At 43.2% G+C, this 21,369-nt stretch overlaps 1 protein-coding gene across 6 annotated transcripts in view; it reads right to left on the bottom strand.

The window, feature by feature from the left end:
- The window catches only part of DEPTOR (DEP domain containing MTOR interacting protein), a 100,396-nt gene that overhangs the window by 27,009 nt on the left and 52,018 nt on the right, over positions 1 to 21,369 (bottom strand). For all 6 annotated transcript variants that reach the window (XM_034422234.3, XM_034422231.3, XM_087890884.1 and 3 more), the window contains exons 5-7: positions 15,654 to 15,832; positions 11,607 to 11,792; positions 7,026 to 7,160 (exon numbers count right to left, since the gene is read on the bottom strand). In XM_034422234.3, coding sequence (XP_034278125.2) covers positions 7,026 to 7,160; positions 11,607 to 11,792; positions 15,654 to 15,832 — 500 coding nt within the window. The remainder of the gene's footprint in view (positions 1 to 7,025; positions 7,161 to 11,606; positions 11,793 to 15,653; positions 15,833 to 21,369) is intronic.

Here is a 21,369-nt window from a genome sequence, read left to right as displayed (position 1 = left end):
CCCTTTTCATAAAGTCTACAAGTGTGGTTTGACATTTGTGCACCTGCCCAGGAAATGCCCAGTTTCCGAGCATTTAAATCCAAAGAAACAAAATACAATTTTGTGCAGGTAGTGTTTGACTTACTTTGGCCAACTTGTATAGCTACAAGGAAGAAGAGAGTATTGATTGATTGATTGATTGATTGATTGATTGATTGATTGATTCATTCATTCATTCATTCATTCATTCATTTTATATATATATAAAGTGTTTCCTATCGAAAACACTTATTAAGTTCAAATCCCAGTAAGGGTATGGCTAGCTGATGAGAGCTAAATAGCTTGAAATAGATCTATACTAGTCTCCCTTTATTTCTTTATCAGCGAAATATACATTTGGATATATATATATATGAAAGCACGAAGCCGAGAACACCAGCCTGAAGATGACGAATAAGACTTCGTCGAAACGTTGCCAAGAAACCTCCAATTTTACGTGGGAGAAAACCCGAATAACCAAAGACCTACACACACACACACACACACACACACACACACATGCTTGTGAGGAAATAAATTAAATATACCGTATACTTCAGGGGTGTCAAACCCAAGGCCCGGGGGCCGGATCTGGCTCATGCAATCTTTAGCTCTGGCCCTCAGGGCCACCCTGGAAACAGCGAAGGACTGGCCCACAGTGCCTCTGCCAGCGAAAACGGAGCTCTGGAGCTCCATTTTCCCTGGCAGAGGGTTGCAGGAGGCCGTTGCATCCGAGTCCGTTTTCTCTAGCAGAGTGCTTGGGCCACCACAGGTGCCCCCGATATGAGTGACATCGAGCTGGCCACACCCACCCTGGCCATGCCCACTCCGGCCCTCTGAGGTCAAACACAACTCTAATGTGGCCCTCAATAAAATTGAGTTTGACACCCCTGGTATACTGCTTTTTAGCCTTGTGTCTTAACCTTTTTTGAATGACATCACAAGCACTGTTCAATAAACCCCCCAAATGCTTTTTATTGCTTTGTCCTTAGAAATCCAGCATCAGTTCTACTTGCAACTACTTTTTAACTATCATGGATAAGGACAGGCTGATATCCTCTGCTACTGAAACTGATGTGAAGAAGTCAAGGGAAGGAACTGCGCAAATCATTAACACTGCCAGCAATCCAGCATTTATACTTTGTGAATAAGAGTAATGTCCAAAATAGGAGAGGAAATTATAGGTAATTCTCGCTTTACGACTACAATTGGAATCAACATTTCTGTTGCTAAGCAAGGTGATTTTTAGGTGCGTTGCACCTGATTTTACAACCTTTTTTGCTACAGTTGTTAAGTGAAACACTGCAGTTGAGAAAATTGTGTAGCTGTTACATTTCCCTTAATGACTTTGCAATCATGAGGAATACATGCCATTGCCAGGTGCCTGTATTGTGACCGTGTAATCATGGGGATGCCGTGAAGGTCATAATTATGAGAACTCGTTGTAAGTCACTTTTTTCAGTGCCGTTATAATATTGAACGGTCACTAAAGAAATGATTGTAAGTCAAGGACTATCTGTAGGAGGAAATATATCTAGAATCACAAAATCAGTCCTGCTTGTGGGTTCCTCAGATGATTAAAGCACTTTCTATCGCACAGCCTGAAAAGAGGTATTATGGGCTGTCTGCTGAAGTTGTTAACACACAACCAGACTGATGTGAAAAAGGAGAAGCCCAAATTATTTCTTCCTAGTCAAATTTTCCTTGGAATCAGCATATTTTTATCCTTTTTTCTTTTGAAGGCCAGAAATGAGTTATCTTTCATCTTTCTGGAAGCGCAGGAAATCGCTTAGAACAAAAATAGGCTGGTGGCAGCTTTCATCTTGTTCAATAAGGGCTTGTCAGATACAAATTGATGTGACAGCTGAAAGAATTTTGTGGTTGCTCTCACTCATAGCATCATCACTTTGTTGTTCCCCTTTCATGTGCTGCTCTGTTTCATTCATAGCTCAACATAAATCAAAAGCTTTTGCCCGGGCTGTGAATTGCACAATTGAGATGGGTGGCTATGGAAAGAAAATAAATAAAAAAATAAACAAATTGTAAAATAAATCGACAGACTGAGCTACAGTTGAGAAGTCAAACCAGGCAGAAAACGTGGATTTTAATCTGATTCTGAGGTGATTCTATGTCTGACAGGATTTTACATTAATACTCTAGTCTAGTATCAGTGATTTAGGATTTTAGTCGATTGCTTCTCCAGGAAGGTTTTTTTTTTATTTTGGTATTGCTTTGCCTAGAACAGGGGTGTCAAACTCAAGGCCCATGGGCTTTATCCGGCCTACTGGGTGCTTAATCCTGGAAACAACAAAAGACTGGCCTGTGCTGCCTCTGCCAGCGAAAAAGAGGGTCAGGGAGATTGTGTGTAGCCCCCCCCCGGAGGGCTCTGTTTTCGCTGACAGTGGGCTGCAGCAGGAGGCCGTTGCACCCAAAAAGAGAGCCTTGATGAGTGATGTCAAGCTGGCCACACACCCTGCCACGCCGCCCCCCCAGGTCAAACACAATCCTGATGTGGCCCTCAATCAAATCGAGTTTGACACCTCTGGCCTAGAAGATGCCATTTGACAAGTGTTCAGGCATTGGGAATCCTGCCATATATACGTATCAATTGGTTTGCTTTTTTTTTTTTTATTTAAACAAAAAAATCCACTAAGGAGAGACAAATAAAAAAATAAATAAAAACTTTCAGGCCGCTTCTGCAACCTAGAATCGTTTTTCTCAGACTTGGCAACTTGAAGAAGCATACTGGCTGGGGAATTTCGGGATTTGAAGTCCACATATCTTCAAGTTTAAGTTGAAAAGGTTGAAAAACACTGACCTAAAAGCGTCTCTAAATTCTAACCAGGGCTTGAGAAGACACAGCAGCCGTCTCCCCATCACTATCTATTCACGTGTCATCAATGCTGTGAATTCAACAAAGACAGCATTGATTGTTACATGAAGGATGAGCGTGTGGGAATCCATGAAGAATTGCTTGTAAAATCAAACGTATTGCTGCTTAGTCAATGTTCACAAACACTGTAGCAGGGGTGGGTTCTAATTCTTTTCACTACCGGTTCTGTGGGCGTGGCTTATTTTGTGGGTGTGGCTTGGGGGGGTCATGTGACTAGGTGGGCGTGGCTAGCTGGTCAGAGTCATTTCTGGAAGGTCCTTGCACTTACGACCAGTCCTCGCACTTACGACCCGACTCATTTGTTTGCTTTTAACACTGATCAGCTGTAGGACGGCCCTTTGAAGCCCCGCGGCAAGAGTTTAAACAGTTTTTTTTCCCTCTAGTCATCAGCTGGGACTCAGGAGGCAGCAATAGATTGGGAATGGGACCAAATAAAAGGTAAGAATAACGTGGGGGGATGGGAGGGCGGGGGGGGGAGAACCAGTTCAGTGACGTCCTATCGTCACCGCTACCGGCTCGGCCGAACCGGACCGAACCCACCACTGCACTGTAGACTACAAATGTTGAAACACAAGTGGACAAGTGGTTGCCTTTGTTGCATCAATCTAAGAAAAGTCTATTAGCTTAGAGGTCATTTGAATAAATAATGTGATTAGTCTGGTTTTTATCTGGGCACCTATGCCAACATAGTCAGTAGTGGTTTGGGAACCCAGGATGCTTCCACGCAAGGCTCTTCTAAGTGGAAAAATCATATCCAAACCACCTATGCAATATATCTATTGATGAGAAAGATAGCAATAACACTTAGACTTATATACCCCTCCATAGTGCTTTATAGCACTGTCTAAGCCCGGGATGGCAAACCTATGGCACGCGTGCCTCAGGTGGCACGCGGAGCCATATCTGTGGGCACACAGGTGTTGCCCTAGCTCAGCTCCAGGGTGCATGTGTGCACTGGCCAGCTGATTTTCAGGCCTTCCGGTCCTACCGGAAAGTCGGGAAACAGGCCGTTTCCAGCCTCCGGAGGGTGGGGAAAGCTGTTTTTACCTTCCCCAGGTTCCTAGAAAGCCTCTGGAGCCTGGGAAGGGCGAGAAATGGTCCCACCGGAAGTCAGGAAACAAGCTGTTTTCAGCTCCTGGAGGGCCTCTAGGGGGTGGGGAAGGCTGTTTTTGCCCTCCCCAGGATCCAAGAAAGCCTCTGGAGCCTGGGGAGGGTGAAAAACGGGCCAACCGGGCCCACCGTGCCATTGTGTGCCAAAAGTGGGGGGAGCACGGGGGTACCATGTGCATGCGTGGGGGTGGGGCTGATTGAATTATGTGTGTGAGCATGCGTGTGCATGACCCCCCCTCCCGCGCTCCCTCCGATTTTGGCACGTGACAGCAAAAAGGTTAGCCATCACTGCTCTAAGCGGTTTACAGAGTCAGCATAATAGGTCCTCATTTTACCAACCTAGGAAGGATAGAAGGCTGAGTCAACCTTGAGCCCATCAAGATCCAACCCCAGGCTATGGCAGAATTAGCCCGCAATACTACATTCTAACCACTGTGCCACCAGGATTCCTGACATCACTTACCACCATTTATTTTTCCATATTTTCTGGCAAACCCCTGAATCTCAACTCTTTCTCCTTCAAATCCATTAGCAATAAATTGGCTTCTATTCCCACAATCTATGTTTAATTTTTTGATTTCTACAGCTGAGGATCTCAGCGAGTGAGTCTGGGAGGCTTAACACAGGACAAAATAAATGTACGTGTCATTAAATAAAACGGTTATTATGATGTTAATACAACCAGGAAAAGAGACTCTTAATATATTCAGGGCCTCAGGCCAGGGCACGCAACTAAGTCTTCACAGCCTTACAATATTTTTATTTTATTGTGCCAATAACAATGTTCAAGAGATGTTTTATCATTTAAACACCCCAGCTTATCTGACATAGCTTATCAGGGTTCTCTTTAGCATGCTAGCTTTGAAAGTACTGGTGTGTTTGTTTATTTAACCATTGGGAGCCTGTAGACATTCAGTTCCAGGTCTTTCAATGGAAATTGTACAGGTCTCCAAAAGAAATATTGTATTACATGCCCATTGTAGGGCTTAGCCTATAGTCATCTAGACAAATTATGATTGATTTGATTATTTGTTCTACAAAGAAAGACAAGTAGTGACTTTTGCGCTTGGCCTTACTGCCATGCGCTCAAAAGCCCAATTGGGCTTATTATCAGGGGATGTCTTATTTTGGGGGAAACAGGGTATATATACATTTTATTTAATTAATTGCACCACAAGCATGTAAAAAGGTTAGGACTGTGGAGAGATCTGGAAAGGGGTGGGCTGCTGGCAGTTTCCAAGGGTTCGGGAGAACCTCTAGCTAAGATTCTGTGCAGTTTGGAGAACTCCCAAATCCCACTCCTGGATGGCCCCACCCCGCCCCGCCCTGCCCATCCCTCCCCTCCCAGGAATCCCCACACTGCCTGTTTTGGATGCAGATAAGTGCAGGGCGCATGAGGAGGCTTGGGGAGGGTGAAAAACAGGCCTACTGGAAGTTCAGGAAGGCCGAAAATGGGCCTCCGGAGCCTGGGGAGGCCGTTTTTGCCCTCCTGGAGGCTCAAGGAAAGCCTCCAGAGCCTAGGGAAGGCAAAAATGTGCCCCCCCCACCATGGTGCAGGAAGCTGACTAGGCCACGCCCACCATGGCCACGCCCACGCCCACCCAGCAACCGGGCAGAGAACCCCTTGCTAAAATTTTTGAAGTCTACTCCTGATCTGGAGGGCAAAATATGATTAGGAGTTCATCTGTATCTACTGTTCAAAACTTTAACCTAGGATCTTAAAGTTTCCTTGGTTAAGATGGTGGCCTAGAAACCAGGAGACTGTGAGTTCTAGTCCCTCTTTGGCAGGAAAGCCGGCTGAGTGACTTTGGTCCAGTCATTCTCTGATCCCAACCCACCTTACAGTGTTGTTGTTATCCACCTTGAATTACTTATAAAGTAATTAAGGGTGAGTTAACAAATCTGAAAAAAATAATAATTAAGTAAACATTAGATATCAAGCTGGCTGGGGAATTCTGGGAGTTTAGATCCACATATCTTAAAGTTGCCAAGTTTGAAAAGCATTGCTTTAAAAGGCTCCTGACAGGTGTTAGATGTACACTGAAATATCCTCCAAACTCTTTTAAATCCAAATATCTGCGTAGCCCTAAACGAGGACTACATTCTGCTAATTCAAACTCAGCTTCTGGTTTCTAAGTGTTATTTGCAACAATGCAAGAATGGATTACTGTTGCCTACTGCCAGGATATAAGATTCGGAAGGGCAGGGATGGGGGTGGGAGAACTATACTGAGCATAAAGCTAGTAAGTTGTGCAACCAAATGTCTTTATAAAGCCACTTTTTTATACTGAGGATATAAGGATGTCCCCAAGTACCAAGATAACCACTGTTATCTCAAGAAGCCAAATGTGATTTGAAGCTGCATGTAGCATTAATTCTGCCTGGGATGATAATTGCTCCTCCAAAGTTATTAACTTCTGCTCAAGGCAAACAGTCATTCCTGACCCATTTTCATCATTGGAAACAAAAAAAGAGGTTAAATTTGCTCTCCAATAAATAGCCAGAAACAACTCCCCAGCTCGGTAGCTGCTACTTGCATTTTTTAAAAAAACAAAACAAAATGTGCACGTTAGACGCAATGATGAAGAAATACGACCCCCTAAAACAGGGGTGTCAAACTCAAGGCCCCGGAGGTGGATTTGGCCCGCTGGGTGCTTAGATCTGGCCCACCGGACCGCCGTGGAAGCAGCTAAGGACCAGCCTGTGGTGCCTCTGCCAGCAAAAATGGAGCTCGCAAGGGCCACGGACAGCACTCCCAAGCTCCGTTTTCGCTGGCAGAGGGTGCAGGAAGCCATTGCAGCCGAAAATGGAGCTCGGGAGCCCGTTTTTGCTGGCAGAGCACTTGGGCCATCACAGACACCACTGAGACGAGTGATGTCAAGCTGTCCACACCCTCCCCCACCCCCCGAAGGTCAAACAAAACCCTGATACGGCCCTCAATGAAATCAAGTTTGACACCCTTGCCCTAAACCATCACTGTTGTAAACATGCCTCAGCATCCTACCAGATTTCGGGTTGCAGAGGACGGGTGGGCTGCTGCCGAGAGTCGGGCTGCTGCTGAAGTACCCGCTGCTACCACAGCTGCTCATGCTACTCCGTCTGACCGCAGAGACAATCTTGATCTCCTTGCTGGGGCTCACTGTCCAAACCAAAGAGTGAGGGAGATTTATGTAGAAGACAAGAACCATGCTGGGGTCTCTTAATTGTTTTCCTTACGTTCCTCTGTCATTTCAGAACACTATTACAGGTAGCTCTCATGGAATGGCCACTCATTTTTTAATGTTGTGATGGTGCTGAACAAGGCGGACTTATGACTAGTTGTTGTACATAATAAACCTTTTAGTTTTAGTTTAGTTTTAGTTTTATTTGATTTGTATACCGCCCTACTCCCGAAGGACTCAGGGCGGTGAACAGCCAACAATAAAATACATAAATACACAAAATTTAAAAACCCGATAAAATCAAATTAAACTTTTTGGCCCAGACAAATTAAAATACCCCAATAATTTAAAAACAGATTAAAATTTACATATTTAAAAAGGGAAGAGATCAGGCCAAGCCCGCTTGATGGAATAAGATGCCCCTTTCTTCTGTGCATTCTAAAAGGGTCGCGATGGGTCAGCAGTTAAAGGTGCTGAGCTTGTCAGTTGGTGAGCTGACAGCCCAGGTTCGAGACCCAAGCATCATGCGATGAGGTGAGTTCCCGCTATTTGCCTCAGCTCCTGTCCACCTAGAAAGCTTGAAAGCATGCAAATGCGAGTAGATAAATAGGTACCACTTCGCTGGGAAGGTAACAATGTTCTATGTGCCTTTCTCGTATATCCATGCTGGCCATATGACCACGGAAAATGTATTTGGACAATTTTGGCTCCCTCAACCAAGAAACAGAGATAAGCACCGTGCCCTAGAGTCGGACACAACTGGACAATGGAAACCTTTATCTTTTCTGGGCATTCTAGTCTAATCAGCCTTTTATTTTGCAATGATTTTCACTGACTGGGTGAAAAGTAACTGTCCTAATACCAAGAGCCGTGGTGGCGCAGTGGTTAGAGTGCAGTATTGCAGGCTACTTCTGCTGCCTGCCAGCTGCCTGCAATTTGGCAGTTTGAATCTCACCAGGCTCAAGGTTGACTCAGGCTTCCATCCTTCCGAGGTGGATAAAATGAGGACCAAGATTGTTGGGGGCAATATGCTGAGTCTGTAAAAACCACTTAGAGAGGGCTGTAAAGCACTGTGAAGCGGTATATAAGTCGAAGTGTTATTGCTATTTTTACTGGTGTACGCAATCTGCTACGTGGGAGGATGAAAAATGGAGTGAGACAGAAGTGGGTATGAAGCAGGGGTGAAATCTACTTACCTTCCCTACCAGTTCAGAAGTGCGCGCATGCGTGTCACATGCAATTTTGGACCCCCTGTACACACACAAAGCCTTTGCGCATGTGCAGAGGGTAAAAAACAGGTTACTTCCTGGTTAAAGCCAGGAAGTAACGATGTCCGGGTGGGTGGACCCTCATGCTGCCGCCGCTACCAGTTCTCCAAACCACCCGCCTCCACTACTGGTTTGCCCGAACCAATACGAACCAGTAGCATTTCACCCCTGGTATGAAGGATAGAATAAATATGTCCCACTCTGCTTTCTTATCCATTGTACTACCCATCAGGTGGCTGCTAAAAGATTGCGACCCTAAGGGTACAGGTAGTCCTTGACTTATAACCATTTGTTTAGTGGCCATTTGAAGTTACAACAGCACTGAAAACAGCAACTTATAACCATTTTTCCAAACTTATGAACCGTTGCAGCATTCCCATGGTCAGGTGATCAAAATTCAGGCATTTGGCAACTGACTCATATTTATGATGGTTGCATTGTCCTGGGATCATGAGATTCCCTTTTGCAACCTTCTGACAAGCCGCTAAGTTAACCGCTTCAGTGATTCACTGAATAACTGGCAAGAAAGGTTGTAAAATTGGCAAATCTAATTTAACAACTGTCTTGCTTAGCAACGGAAATTTTTGGCTTGACTGTGGGTCATAAGTAAAGAATAAGGATGTTTGCCTACCTTTGGTTGCCTCTACTTAACTTGCCAAAAGTTCAGGTGGAAATTGTCCTACCACCAGATCAGTGGTGGGTTTCAAAATTTTTTACTATGGGTTCTGTGGGTGTGGCTTGGTGGACGTAACATTGCTTGGTGGGCGTGGCTTGGTGAGCCTAGCAGGGGAAGGTTACTGCAAAATCCCCATTTCTTCCCGATCAGCTGGGACTCAGGAGACAGAGAATAGATGGGGGAGAGGCCAGTCAGAATTTTTACTACCGGTTCTCCGAACTACTCAAAATTTCCGCTGCCGGTTCTCCAGAACTGATCAGAACTTGCTGAAATCCACCTCTGCACCAGATGCTTTAACAGAGAGTTGCCAGGGATAAGAATTTTTGCCTGTAGGGTGTTTCCCTGCCACATCCTTTTATCAAGCATTAAAAAGGCCAACACCCTGGATATAATTAACAGCAATGAACTTCATGCGAATGCATAAAAATTTCCTGGAACCATTTCACTTCCTAAAGTGTTGAAAGGAAAATACACCTCTTCAGGGTCATAAACCCAATTTTGGATAACATACAGTAGTGGCCAAAATTGTGGAAACCTTTTGGGGAAAGTGTATTTCTGAGGTTTGATAGCACACCATTTTTTTAATGGAGTTTCAAGATAATCCTATTCTACTGCTGGAATGGCCTGGGAATAGCCTAGACCTTAACCCAATTGAAAATCTATGGAGCCGACTCAAGAAACTTGTAAGTCAGAAGCGATCCAGCAATAAAACCCAGTTAATAGAAGCAAGCATTCAATCTTGGTTTCACATTATAATAGCTGCAGAACTAAAAGATTTGGTTCACTCCATGGGAAGATGTTGTAAGGCCGTAATTCATGCTAATGGCTACTCAACTAAGTATTAACTGACATGGTGATAATTTTTGTATGTTTCGTTTTTTTCTATGGTGATAATTTTTGTACATCTCGTTTTTTCTACATGTTTCACTTTTCTTCTTTATACTGTAATTGCTATTCTAATAGCAAATCCTTCATAAAAGTTATTGCATTACATTCTTGATTAAATTATCTTTCCATTGATATATAATTTTATGGTACTACTCCAAAAATAAGTGGTGTTATTAGCTAGTTTTAGAAAATACGCTTTTCCCAAAAGGTTTCCACAATTTTGGCCGCTACTGTAGTTGCTTGACATGCAAGCTTCTCTTGTAACAAAGTGGAGGACTCAGGTACCAGTCCAGGCAGGGATGCGAGAGTGGGGAACCTGGTTTTGTAAAAGAGCTGCCTTCCCTTGAGCAAAATCATTCAAAGTCTGCCTGCTGTCTATGCGTTTTAATGTTTTTAATGTTTTTAATTCTTAAATGTTTTTTATAATGATTTTAAATGCATTGTGAGCCGCCCTGAGTCTTCGGAGAGGGGCGGCATACAAATTGAATTAATAAATAAATAAAATAAATATAGCCAAAGCCAAAACAAAACAACCAAAAAAAACCCCAAACCACCCCTTTCTCCAAGTAGGGTCAGAAATGACCAAGGAAAGTTGTCATGACCCAAGTGTAGGTAGGTAGTCCTCGACGTACGACCACAATTGAGCCCAAAATTACTGTTGTTAAGTGAGACATTTGTTAAGTGAGTTTTGCCCCATTTTACCACCGTTCTTGCCACCGTTGTTAAGCGAATTACTGCAGTTGATAAGTTAGTAACACGGTTGTTAAGTGAATCTGGCTTTCCCCATTTGACTTTGCTTGACAGAAGGTCACAGAAGGGGAAGACATGACCTTGGGACGCTGCAACGGTCGTATCTATGAACACAACCGCCAATGTACGACACCTGCCAGCATGCCATTTATTGAGCTCTTCAACCCCGGTAGGCCAACCATGGATAAATCCAAGAAAAGAAAAATTTTAGAAGAAAACAGAACGTTTAATTCAACTACATATGCTAGTTTTGTGGCCACTCAAGAAATAGTCAGGCACAAGAAGGGTTTTGTGGCTCCCGGTGTTTTCTTTTCTGTGGGAAATGGGTCCAAATGGCTCTTTAAGATTGCAGACCCCTGCCCTAGATGGCATCCAAACCATGTTTTTTGAGCTGTATCCAGAAATACTGTACATTACTTAAACATGCTGTACAATCTGAGATATTGAACTAGTTCCTATGCATACAGGTAGTCCTTGACGTACAACTGGTGATTGTCCAAAGTATGACAGACTTGCCAAAAATTACTTACGACCTGATTCTGAAATTCCAAACACATGTGATCACTTTTTGGGCCCATGGCAATGGGCCACATTTACAGCTGTTTGCCGCTTCGCACAGTCACGTGAGTGTGCTTCACAATGGTTTTTTTTCCCCCCAGAAACCAGTGTTTAATTTTATTACTGTGCTGTTCAATCAAGGTCGTAAAATTGGGCCCGGTCACGTGATGACCCACTTTACAACTGTCACAACCTGTGACTGTAATTGCGAGGCTCAATTATGGTCATAACTCAAGGTCTTCCTGAATTTCCGTTTACCCCTCCAGCGCTAATCCAACATATACCTGAGAGGAAAGTGGCGTGTTTTTTGTGGTCATGATTTTGCTTCCGCAGGCAAAAGGGGCTGTCGTGGCTCTCCGGTACCAAACGGGACTTCTCGGTGAGCAGTTCCATAAGTCTCCTCCTGCGGCGGAAATTCATTCGGAACTGATAGAGCAGGTTGCTATCCATAAAATGGTGTTTGTTGGACACTAGAGGCGGTTAAGAAAGACAAAGAAACCTTCGTTTTAGCTGAACATAAAAATTAGGAGGGAATCATTATCCCTTGCAATGAGAAAATAACACCCAGCGTTCACACAAAAGTAATTTTAACAGTAATTATAGGCATACAAATACGATGTGGGATGCGGTGGTTCTGTGGCTAAGATGCTGAGCTTGTTGATCGAAAGGTCGGCAGTTCAGCGGTTTGAATCCCTAGTGCTGCGTAACGGGATGAGCTCCTGTTACTTGTCCCAGCTTCTGCCAACCTAGCAGTTTGAAAGCATGTAAAAAATGCAAGTAGAAAAATAGGGACCACCTTTGGTGGGAAGGGAACAGTGTTCTTTGCGCCTTCGGCATTTAGTCATGCCGGCCACATGACCACGGAGACGTCTTCGGACAGCGCTGGCTTTTCGGCTTTGAAACGGAGATGAGCACCACCGTCTAAAGTCGGGAACGACTAGCACATATGTGTGAGGGGAACCTTTACCTTTACCTTTTTAGGCATACAATATTTCTGGCCAGTCCATTTTGGGAAATCAATGATACAGTTTAATATTTGCAATGCTCTTTAGTACTGAATGGGGGGCAGATTCTGTTGGATACTTATCCTATGGTTGGGTAGATAATATATAGAAAACTATGTTCTGTAACGTTAACTGCTACAAAGATGACTAATTGGCTGTGCTAAGCAGACATAAAAGAAGGCAGGAAGTTCATTCACTTCTGCTCCTGCTATTAGAAGGTTGAACTGCTGAAAGGAACTTTGTCTGTATTACTGAAGAGAACTAGAATTGTAAGCAAACTATGCTTTGTGTTGAACCGTGATTGTTTGAAGAAGTGTTATCTTTGTTTTGAAAAGCCAAGTTTGTTTTTTACTACAAGTAACGACTGTTTATTTTTCTTTAAACATTCAGAGTCTGTGAGTATCTGTGTGTTTTGCTAAGCAATGTATCTATTCGCTGTCCGGTCCATTGCACCACGTTGCAGAGGGCAGTTTTACCCTCAACAGATTCTATACTTGAGTTTTTTTCCTGTATAACTACTTTCTCAGCTTCTGCTTACATTACTCACAACTGTCAGACCCTCTCCATTTATTTATTTATTTATTTATTTATTTTTAAATTTATATACCGCCCTTCTCCCTGAGGACTCAGGGCGGTGTACAGCCAGACTTAAAAAAACATAAAATGCTAGTTGAAGAACAGATTTTATTCACCCATGGTTGAACAATGTTTCACACTGATAAATAAACTTTCATTTTAAAACTCCAGCACAGATCTCCTCATTCTAGTTGAAATAGAAAAAGACCCAAACTTACCATGGAATCTCCAAGTTTGCTGAAAAAGCTGTATTTTGAGAGTCTTATGGAAGACCGTAAGGGTCGGAGCTAACCTCACCTTGCGATAGGTAATATTCCAGAGGATTGGTGTCATAGCAGAAAAGGCTTGTTTGTAAGTAGATTTCTTTCGTGGATGGGACCAGCCGCATGCAATCAATCAATCAATCAATCAATCAATCAATCAATCAATCAGAATAGAGCTGGAAGGGACCAGCCTCCTGCTCAAGCAGAAGATCCTATACCTGTGATGGCGAACCTATGGCACGCGTGCTGGAAGTGACATGCAGAGCCATCTCTCCGAGCATGCCAGCCATTGCTTGTTGCTCTTCGCATGCACGGGAGTGCTGGAAACCGGAAGAGCAGCTCCCTGGTGCACATGTGCGCACCAGGAAGCTGAGCTTTCAGTTTCCGGCATGCACATGCGTGCTGGCCAGCTGGTCTTTGGGTGCACATGCACGCCAGAAACGGGAAAACCAGGTGACTGGCATGCATGTACATGCTGGAAACTGAAAGCTCAGCTTCCCGGTGCCCATATGTGCACCGGGGAGCTGCTCTTCCAGTTTCTGGCACTCCCCCACATGCGCGCACTCCCTTTTTGGCACTCAGTGCCAAAAAGGTTCACCAACACTGTCCTATACCATTTCAGACAAGTGACTGTCCAGTCTCTTTTTAAAACCTCCTGTAATGAAGCACCCACAATGACTGAAGGCAAGCTGGTTAATTGTCCTCACTGTTAGGAAGTTTCTCCTTAATTCCAGGTTGCTTCTCTCCTTGATTAGTTTCCATCCATTGTTTCTTGTCTTGCCTTCCGGTACTTTGGAAAATAAGTTGATCCTCTCCTCTTTGTGCCTCTCCTGCCAGATCTGATGCGATGGGTACAGGTAACAGCAAAGAGGTTGCCTGGCCCTAAACCATATAGGACTTTAAAGGACGACAAAGGTCTAAACTAAGAATCAATGTTTGGTTCAGGATTGTTCCAGAAGTATGCTGAAAAGGCCGAATTTAAAAATCCAAGGTTTTAAGAACATGCCCTCAAGGGTTTCAGATAAGAGCCTTTCCCACCCCTTAACTGGAAAAGTCAAGCATCTATCAAGTAGAACCCAAGTTGAGATATATTTAAATTTAAGGTAGCCTTATTCAGCTAGGATTGGCTGATTCCTCCATGATTCCAACGATAGAAGTTGAAATCTATGGACAACAGAAAACCAGGAAAAGGGAATTTTATTTTTTTTATAAAAAATTTAAGCTTCACACCAGTAGTGAAATCCAATTTTTTTTACTACCGGTTCTGTGGGCGTGGCTTGGTGGGCATGGCTTGGTGGGCGTGGCAGGGGAAGGATACTGCAAAATCTCCATTCCCACCCCATGCCAGGGGAAGGATACTGCAAAATCTCCATTCCCACCCCACTCCGGGGCCAGCCAGAGGTGGTATTTGCCGGTTCTCCGAACTGCTCAAAATTTCCGCTACCGGTTCTTCAGAACCTGTCAGAACCTGCTGGATTTCACCCCTGCTTCACACACTACAGTACACAAAAGCACCAAGACTTTTGCATTCCTCTTTCTGCTGTTTTGTCCTTAGTAATCTTAGATTACCAAGTACTTAGGTTACTAAGCCAATCCAACTCTCTAAAATTGGAGAAAAGTCCCTAATAGCAGCTGATATACTTTAAACAGCTGTAAGTGGAGGAAGAGATTGGTAAAGGTTCGTGGATGCACCAGCAGGCTTCTGACTTGTGCCAAGACCTCTCATAATCCTGGACAAAATTTTAACTTTTGTTTGTTTTAACCACATAGGGAGATAAACACACACTTGATCTTAGCTATAAGGCCTTGGAGCTAAATAACAGTTTGCCTTTAGAACTAGTAGAATATACATCAACATTTATTCAGTGAAAACAGTCCCTTGATTCAAAGTGGGCAGAGAGAGAGAGAGTGGAGATAGAATTGACTCTCCATGAATCAGTATAACTTAAGAAAAATCTAATTAAATAATAACAATCTAGCCTAGCTCTCACAGGGATAATGCTATTGTTATATAGACTGAATTCTATCCAGAACCAGCATCTTGTGTCAGCATATGCAGTGTGATGCCTTCCAGATGTTTTGGACAACAGACACTGCAACTATTCATGTTAGATGGGTCTGATGAGAACTGCAATGCAAAACCTTTAGTAGGCACCAAGCTTCTTGCCGTTTCGGCAAGCACTGTATATTTGATTAGTAGACTACGCAGTGCTTTGGATTTGATTTTAAGGAGGTGCGTATGGAACAGGCACATAACACCTGTCTATAACTCCTTAACACAAAGATACATTTTTCTGGATTGCATGACAGCTGGAGTGAGCGGCTGTAGGATCTGGGGGAAATGCCACTTTTAGCCAGAATGCCATTTTGAGCTTAAAAATGACTCCATCCTTGGTTTAAACAGGATGCCTCTCCTACCATCTTTCTACTCCTTTTATCGTCCTTTGTCATCTTGATAGAGTGATGTGACTGAGAAGACATTTCTCACCGTGTTGGAAAATTCCGTGCTCCAGAAGTCTGCGACCGAGTTGTTCCGCCTCAGCTCTTGTGGCAGCTTCTCCTTCCTGGATCAACCAGTCAATCAGTTGAGAGGCCATGAACGTACGCTCATATTTTGCGCCTTCTTCTTCTCTGGCTTGTAAAATAACATTTTCAGTGTTCATAAGCCTGCAATGAAAGTAGGGAATGGAAAGGGAAAAAGTCAATGCACACATAAGTAGAATAGAATAGAATAGAATAGAATAGAATAGAATAGAATAGAATAGAATAGAATAGAATAGAATAGAATAGAATAGAATAGAATAGAATAATAGAGTTGGAAGGGGCCTTGGAGGTCTTCTAGTCCAATCCCCTGCTTAGGCAGGAAACCCTACACCACTTCAGACAAATGGTTGTTCAATCTCTTCTTAAAAACTTCCAGTGTTGGAGCACCCACAACTTCTTGCGGCAAGTTGTTCCACTGATTAATTGTTCTCACTGTCAGGAAATTTCTCCTTAGTTCTAGGTTGCTTCTCTCCTTGATTAGTTTCCACCCATTGCTTCTTGTCCTACCCTCAGGTGCTTTAGAGAATAGGATGACCTCCACTTCTTTGTGGCAACCCCTGAGATATTGCAAGACTGCTATCATGTCTCCCCTAGTCCTTCTCTTCATCAAACAGTTCCTGCAACCGTTCTTCATATGTTTTAGCCTCCAGTCCCCTAATCATCTTTGTTGCTCTTCTCTGCACTCTTTCTAGAGTCTCCACATCTTTTTTACAACCAAAACTGGATGCAGTATTCAATAGAATAGAATAGAGCACAGCAGGAAACTTTGTCACTTTAAATGTACACTAATCAGCATATATTAAAATGAAATTTTGTTGCATTCAGCTCTCAAAGATAGCTATTATGCATATACTCACACACATACAGTACACGACACAGAGAAACAACACAGTCTAGTTCGAATGTATATATACACATGGTGGGGGGGGGGGGAGAATCTTGCAAGTTTACCAGACGGATGGCATAGGGAACAAAGCTGTTACAGAAACTGGTAGTCCTCCTAGAAATACTTTGAAACCTCCACCCAGAGGGGAACAACAGAAAAAGATCATAAAGTGGGTGTGTGGGGTCTCTAACAATGCTTTGAGCTCTAAGCACATAGCGCTTATAAGCCGTATCCTGAATAACGGGAAGTGAGCTTCCTATAATCTTCTCGGCTGTCCTTGCCACTCTCTGTATGGACTTTCTATCTGAGGCACTGCTGCCACCAAACCAAACAGTGATGCAGTTTGTTAAAAAGCTCTCAATCATGCCTCTGTAAAAAGTAGCCGGAATGAGAAAGATGTGCTCTCCTCATCCGACGCAGAAAATGCAAACACTGGTTTGCACACTTCACTAAAAATAACGTATGAAGAGACCAAGCCTGATTGTTAGTTATCTGCACCCCCAGATACTTAATGCTATTGACCATTTCTACAGCTGCAGCCTTGATATAAAGTGGAGTATGATTATGCTGGTTCTTTCTAAAATCAACAATGATCTCCTTTGTTTTTTATTTATTTATTATTTATTTATTGGTTCAATTTATATGCCGCCCTTCTCCAAAGACTCAGGGCGGCTTACAATGCACTTATAGCAATAGCCTTCATTCTTTTGTATATACCTGTTTATTAGGGCTTTTGGCCCCCCCATAAGCGGTGTTTCTACAAAGTCAGCTTATTGCCTCCACAATCCGGGTTCTCAATTTACCTACCTCGGAAGGATGGAAGGCTGAGTCAACCTTGAGCCTGGTGAGATTTGAATTCGCACTAATTGCAGGCAGCTGGCAGCTAAGTGCTACATAACAGCACTTAGTCCGCTGCACCACCAAGGCTCTTTTTGTTAACATTCACAGAAGAACATCATACAGGTATTCCTCGACTTACAACTGGTCATTTTTACAGCTCAGAATGGACGTTTTATGACCTGTAAAACACTTCTGAATGCTGTAAAAAGTCACGCCAACCCCCTGGTCACATGATCACACTCCAAACACTTGGCATCTGACTCGCCTGTATGACCAGTTGTAGCATCCTATGGTCACATGACCACGATTTGTGATCTTTTTTTGCCAGTTTCCTCCATTCCTGCAAAAAAAAAAATGCTCTTTTGGAAGAATGGGTTCGCAGAACAACCACACTGTTCGCTTAATGCAGGAAAACAATGTGGTGTTTTCCTTAACGGTTGCTGGGAAATTGTTGGAAAAACAGATCAGGTCATGTGGAGGTGCCTCGACTTACAATCAAAACGACTCACAATCAAAACGACTCACAACCGGATTTCCAGTCCCAATTGTGATCATAAGTCAAGGACTACCTATATTGCAGAAATTCATTCATAAGGTTCCAATTTCTGAGTGAATGAATGACCCAAGCAATTGCTTTGATCTAATAAACCAGATGATCCCACGTTTAGCTCGCTGCTTATTGAGCTGATTTTACGCATGGATGAAGCAAGTATTATCTGCTCCACTCTCTTATGCAAATCCAACTCAGAAAACTAAAGCCGAAACTGCTTCTGGACCTTGTGCTTGAGGTGAAAAAAAAATGAAACTTTGAATTACCGTATTTTTCGGGCTATAAGACGAACCGGTGTATAAGACGCACCAAGATTTCGAAGAGGTAAGCAAGAAAAAAAAAGATTTTTGCCCTCCCCGGCCCTCAGGAGTACTCTGCAGGCCTCACAAACCCTCTGCGTGTCCCATTGTTTGCAAAAACAGGGCATGCAGAGAGGGTTTGGGAGGCCTGCAAAGTGCTTCTGGGGACTGGGGAGGGCAAAAACATGACACGTGGGGAGTCTGGGAAGCCAAAAACGGGCCCATTTTTTGAAAAAAATTGGGGCATTTTTGCCCTCCCCAGCCCCCAGGAGCACTCTGCAGCAATGGTGAAATGTAAAATTTGTTATTACTGGTTCTGTGGGCGTGGCTTTTGGGGGGTAATGTGAATAGGTGGGCGTGGCCAACTTTTTTTTTTCACTTTTAAAAGCATTTTTTCTACAACCTTAAGTTGCAGAAAAAAATGCTTTTAGAAGCCTCTGATGATCAGGCAACTCAGCTGGGATCACTAGAGGCTTTTAAAGGCATTTTTTTTTCTACAACCTCTTCGGCTGAAGAGGTTGCAAAAAAATGCTTTTAGAAGCCTCTGACGATCAGGCAACTCAGCTGGGATCGCCAGAGGCTTTTAAAGGCATTTTTTTTTCCTACAACCTCTTCGGCTGAAGAGGTTGCAGAAAAAAATGCTTTTAAAAGCCTCTGACGATCCCAGCTGAGTCGCGTGATCATCATAGGCTTTTTAAAAATCTTTTAAAAGCATTTTTTCGGCCGAAGAGGTTGCAGGAAAAAATGCTTTTAAAAGTTTTTTAAAAAGCCTATGATGATCGCGCGGCTCAGCTAGGCATGGGGGGGGCAGGGATTTTTGCTACGGGTTCTCCAAACCATCTGCCTCCATCGCTACCGGATCGGGCGATCCTGTCCGAACCAGGAGTATTTCACCTCTGCTCTGCAAGCCTCCCCAATACTCTGCGCACCCTATAACGGGATGCGTGGGGTGGGGCTTTGGGAAGCCAAAAATGGCTGTATTCAGTGCGTAAGACGCACCAACATTTCCACCCTCTTTTGGGGGGGGGGTAATGTGTCTTATACTCCAAAAAGTATGGTAGATAGGTTTGTTCTTATAGAAATGGGTAGTTTATACTATTATCTAAAAGTAAAAAGTTGAGGTTTGATGTTATTATTTTATTTTACTGCACCGAAGGAAGTTGGAAGTCAACGCATTTTCTTTCATTTCTCCCTTTTTCCTCCCCATCTTTGCTACTCTTTGCTACTCCATTCTTTTACGTTTTATATTATAAAGAGGTGAGGTGGTGCAGTGGTTAAAGTCCAGCACTGCAGGCTACTTCAGCTGACTGCTAGCTGCAGTTCGGCAGTTCAAATCTCACCGGCTCAAGGTTTACACAGCCTTCCATCCTTCCGAGGTCGGTAAAATGAAGACCCAGATTGTTGGGGGCAATATGCTGACTCTGTAAACCGCTTAGAGAGGGCTGTAAAAGCAGTGTGAAGTGGTATATAAGTCTAAGTGCTATTGCTATTGCTATAAATTAATAATAATAAAAAGAAAACTAAAGCAGGAAAGGCGAGATATGTTAATTCCACAGACAAAGCTACGATTATGCCACTGTTTTTCATAGGAAATCAAGAGATAGTAGTTTATGGGCCAGGTTATAATTCGACCAACTCATTTGCCTTCCCCAAATGGATATTTTCCAAATGTATAGAAACTACGGCTTCTAAAAATTACATAGATTATTAGAATCTAGCCATTCTGGTTGGAAGCTCTGGAACTTGCAATCCAAATACACCTGGAAAACATCAAATTGAAGACAGTCGATACAGATTTTTTAATTTTTGAAGCTTTAATGCTTCAATGTGGAGCTTAGATGAGGGTCTCAGAATTTGTGCTGCTCCTCTTTCATTTCTTCTTCACCCTTAATGCAAGTCATTAGCCTGCATACAGGGGTGAAATTCAGCAGGTTCTGACAGGTTCTGGAGAACCGGTAGTGGAAATTTTGAGTAGTTCGGAGAACTGGCAAGAGAACTGGCAAGAACCTCTGGCTGGCCCCAGAGTGGGGTGGGAATGGAGATTTTGCAGTATCCTTCCCCTGCCATGCCCATCAAGCCACACCCACCAAGCCACATCACGCCCACCAAGCCACACCACAGAACCGGTAGTAAAAAAATTTGAATTCCAACACTGTCCTGATACCATCACAATCCTCCCACCTAACCATTTTTTCCACAATTTCTTTTGTAGTATAGGTAGTCCTTGACTTACGACAATGGTTTCAAGTTATGGCAGCCTCTGTAAAAATGATTCACAACCCATCCTTATAATTACGACCATTGTACCATTCCCGCAGTCGTGTGATTGCAATTCAGGCACTTCGCAAGTGTCTTGCACTTACGATGGTTGCAGCCCCTTGTGGCTATGTGACTGTGACTTGTGACTTTCCCGGCCAGCTTCCAACAAGCCAAGTTCAATTGGGGAAGCTGGATTTGTTTAGGGACTGAATGATTCATTTAACAACTATGTGATTTATTCACCAACTAACAACCACAGGTAAAAATGGTTACAAAATCAGTGTTGACACCCTTAATGATTGCATCGCTTAGCAACTGAAATTCCAGTCCCAGTTTGAGGTCGTAAGTTGAGGACTACCCATAATGAATAGTTAACAGTCGTGCCTTATACACTTGCATAATGAACAAACTGCCACAAATGGAACAACTGTTCTTATAACTATGCCAAACCCTTAATCTGGTCAGGATACAATAATGTTTCAACCAATATTTCCATCAACATCTATACTAAGGAGGAAGTGAAGTCACCAAATCATCAAAATTATTTGACAGTTGTTTTCCACAATTTTATTTTTAAAAAAAAAAACAGAATAATTTAGTCCCAGATCATTCATTTGGTACAGGTAATATTGTGGAGATAACTCATTTTTATGTCGTTTTTCTTCAAAATAAATTAATCTAACCAGAGGCCAAAAGCTCATCACCCCAATCCAAAGCCAAACCAAATGTAAAATCCATTAGCTAATGGTTTCAAAACAGATGTTGCATGAGAATTAGAAAACTCTGCTTCTGCAGACACTAAGTCAAATGGTGATCCAATCTTTTC

Source organism: Pantherophis guttatus, chromosome 3, assembly GCF_059756535.1.
Source record: "Pantherophis guttatus breed Tessera chromosome 3, ASM5975653v1, whole genome shotgun sequence".
Taxonomy (NCBI): domain Eukaryota; kingdom Metazoa; phylum Chordata; class Lepidosauria; order Squamata; family Colubridae; genus Pantherophis; species Pantherophis guttatus.
This window is presented reverse-complemented; position numbering and strand designations above follow the sequence as displayed.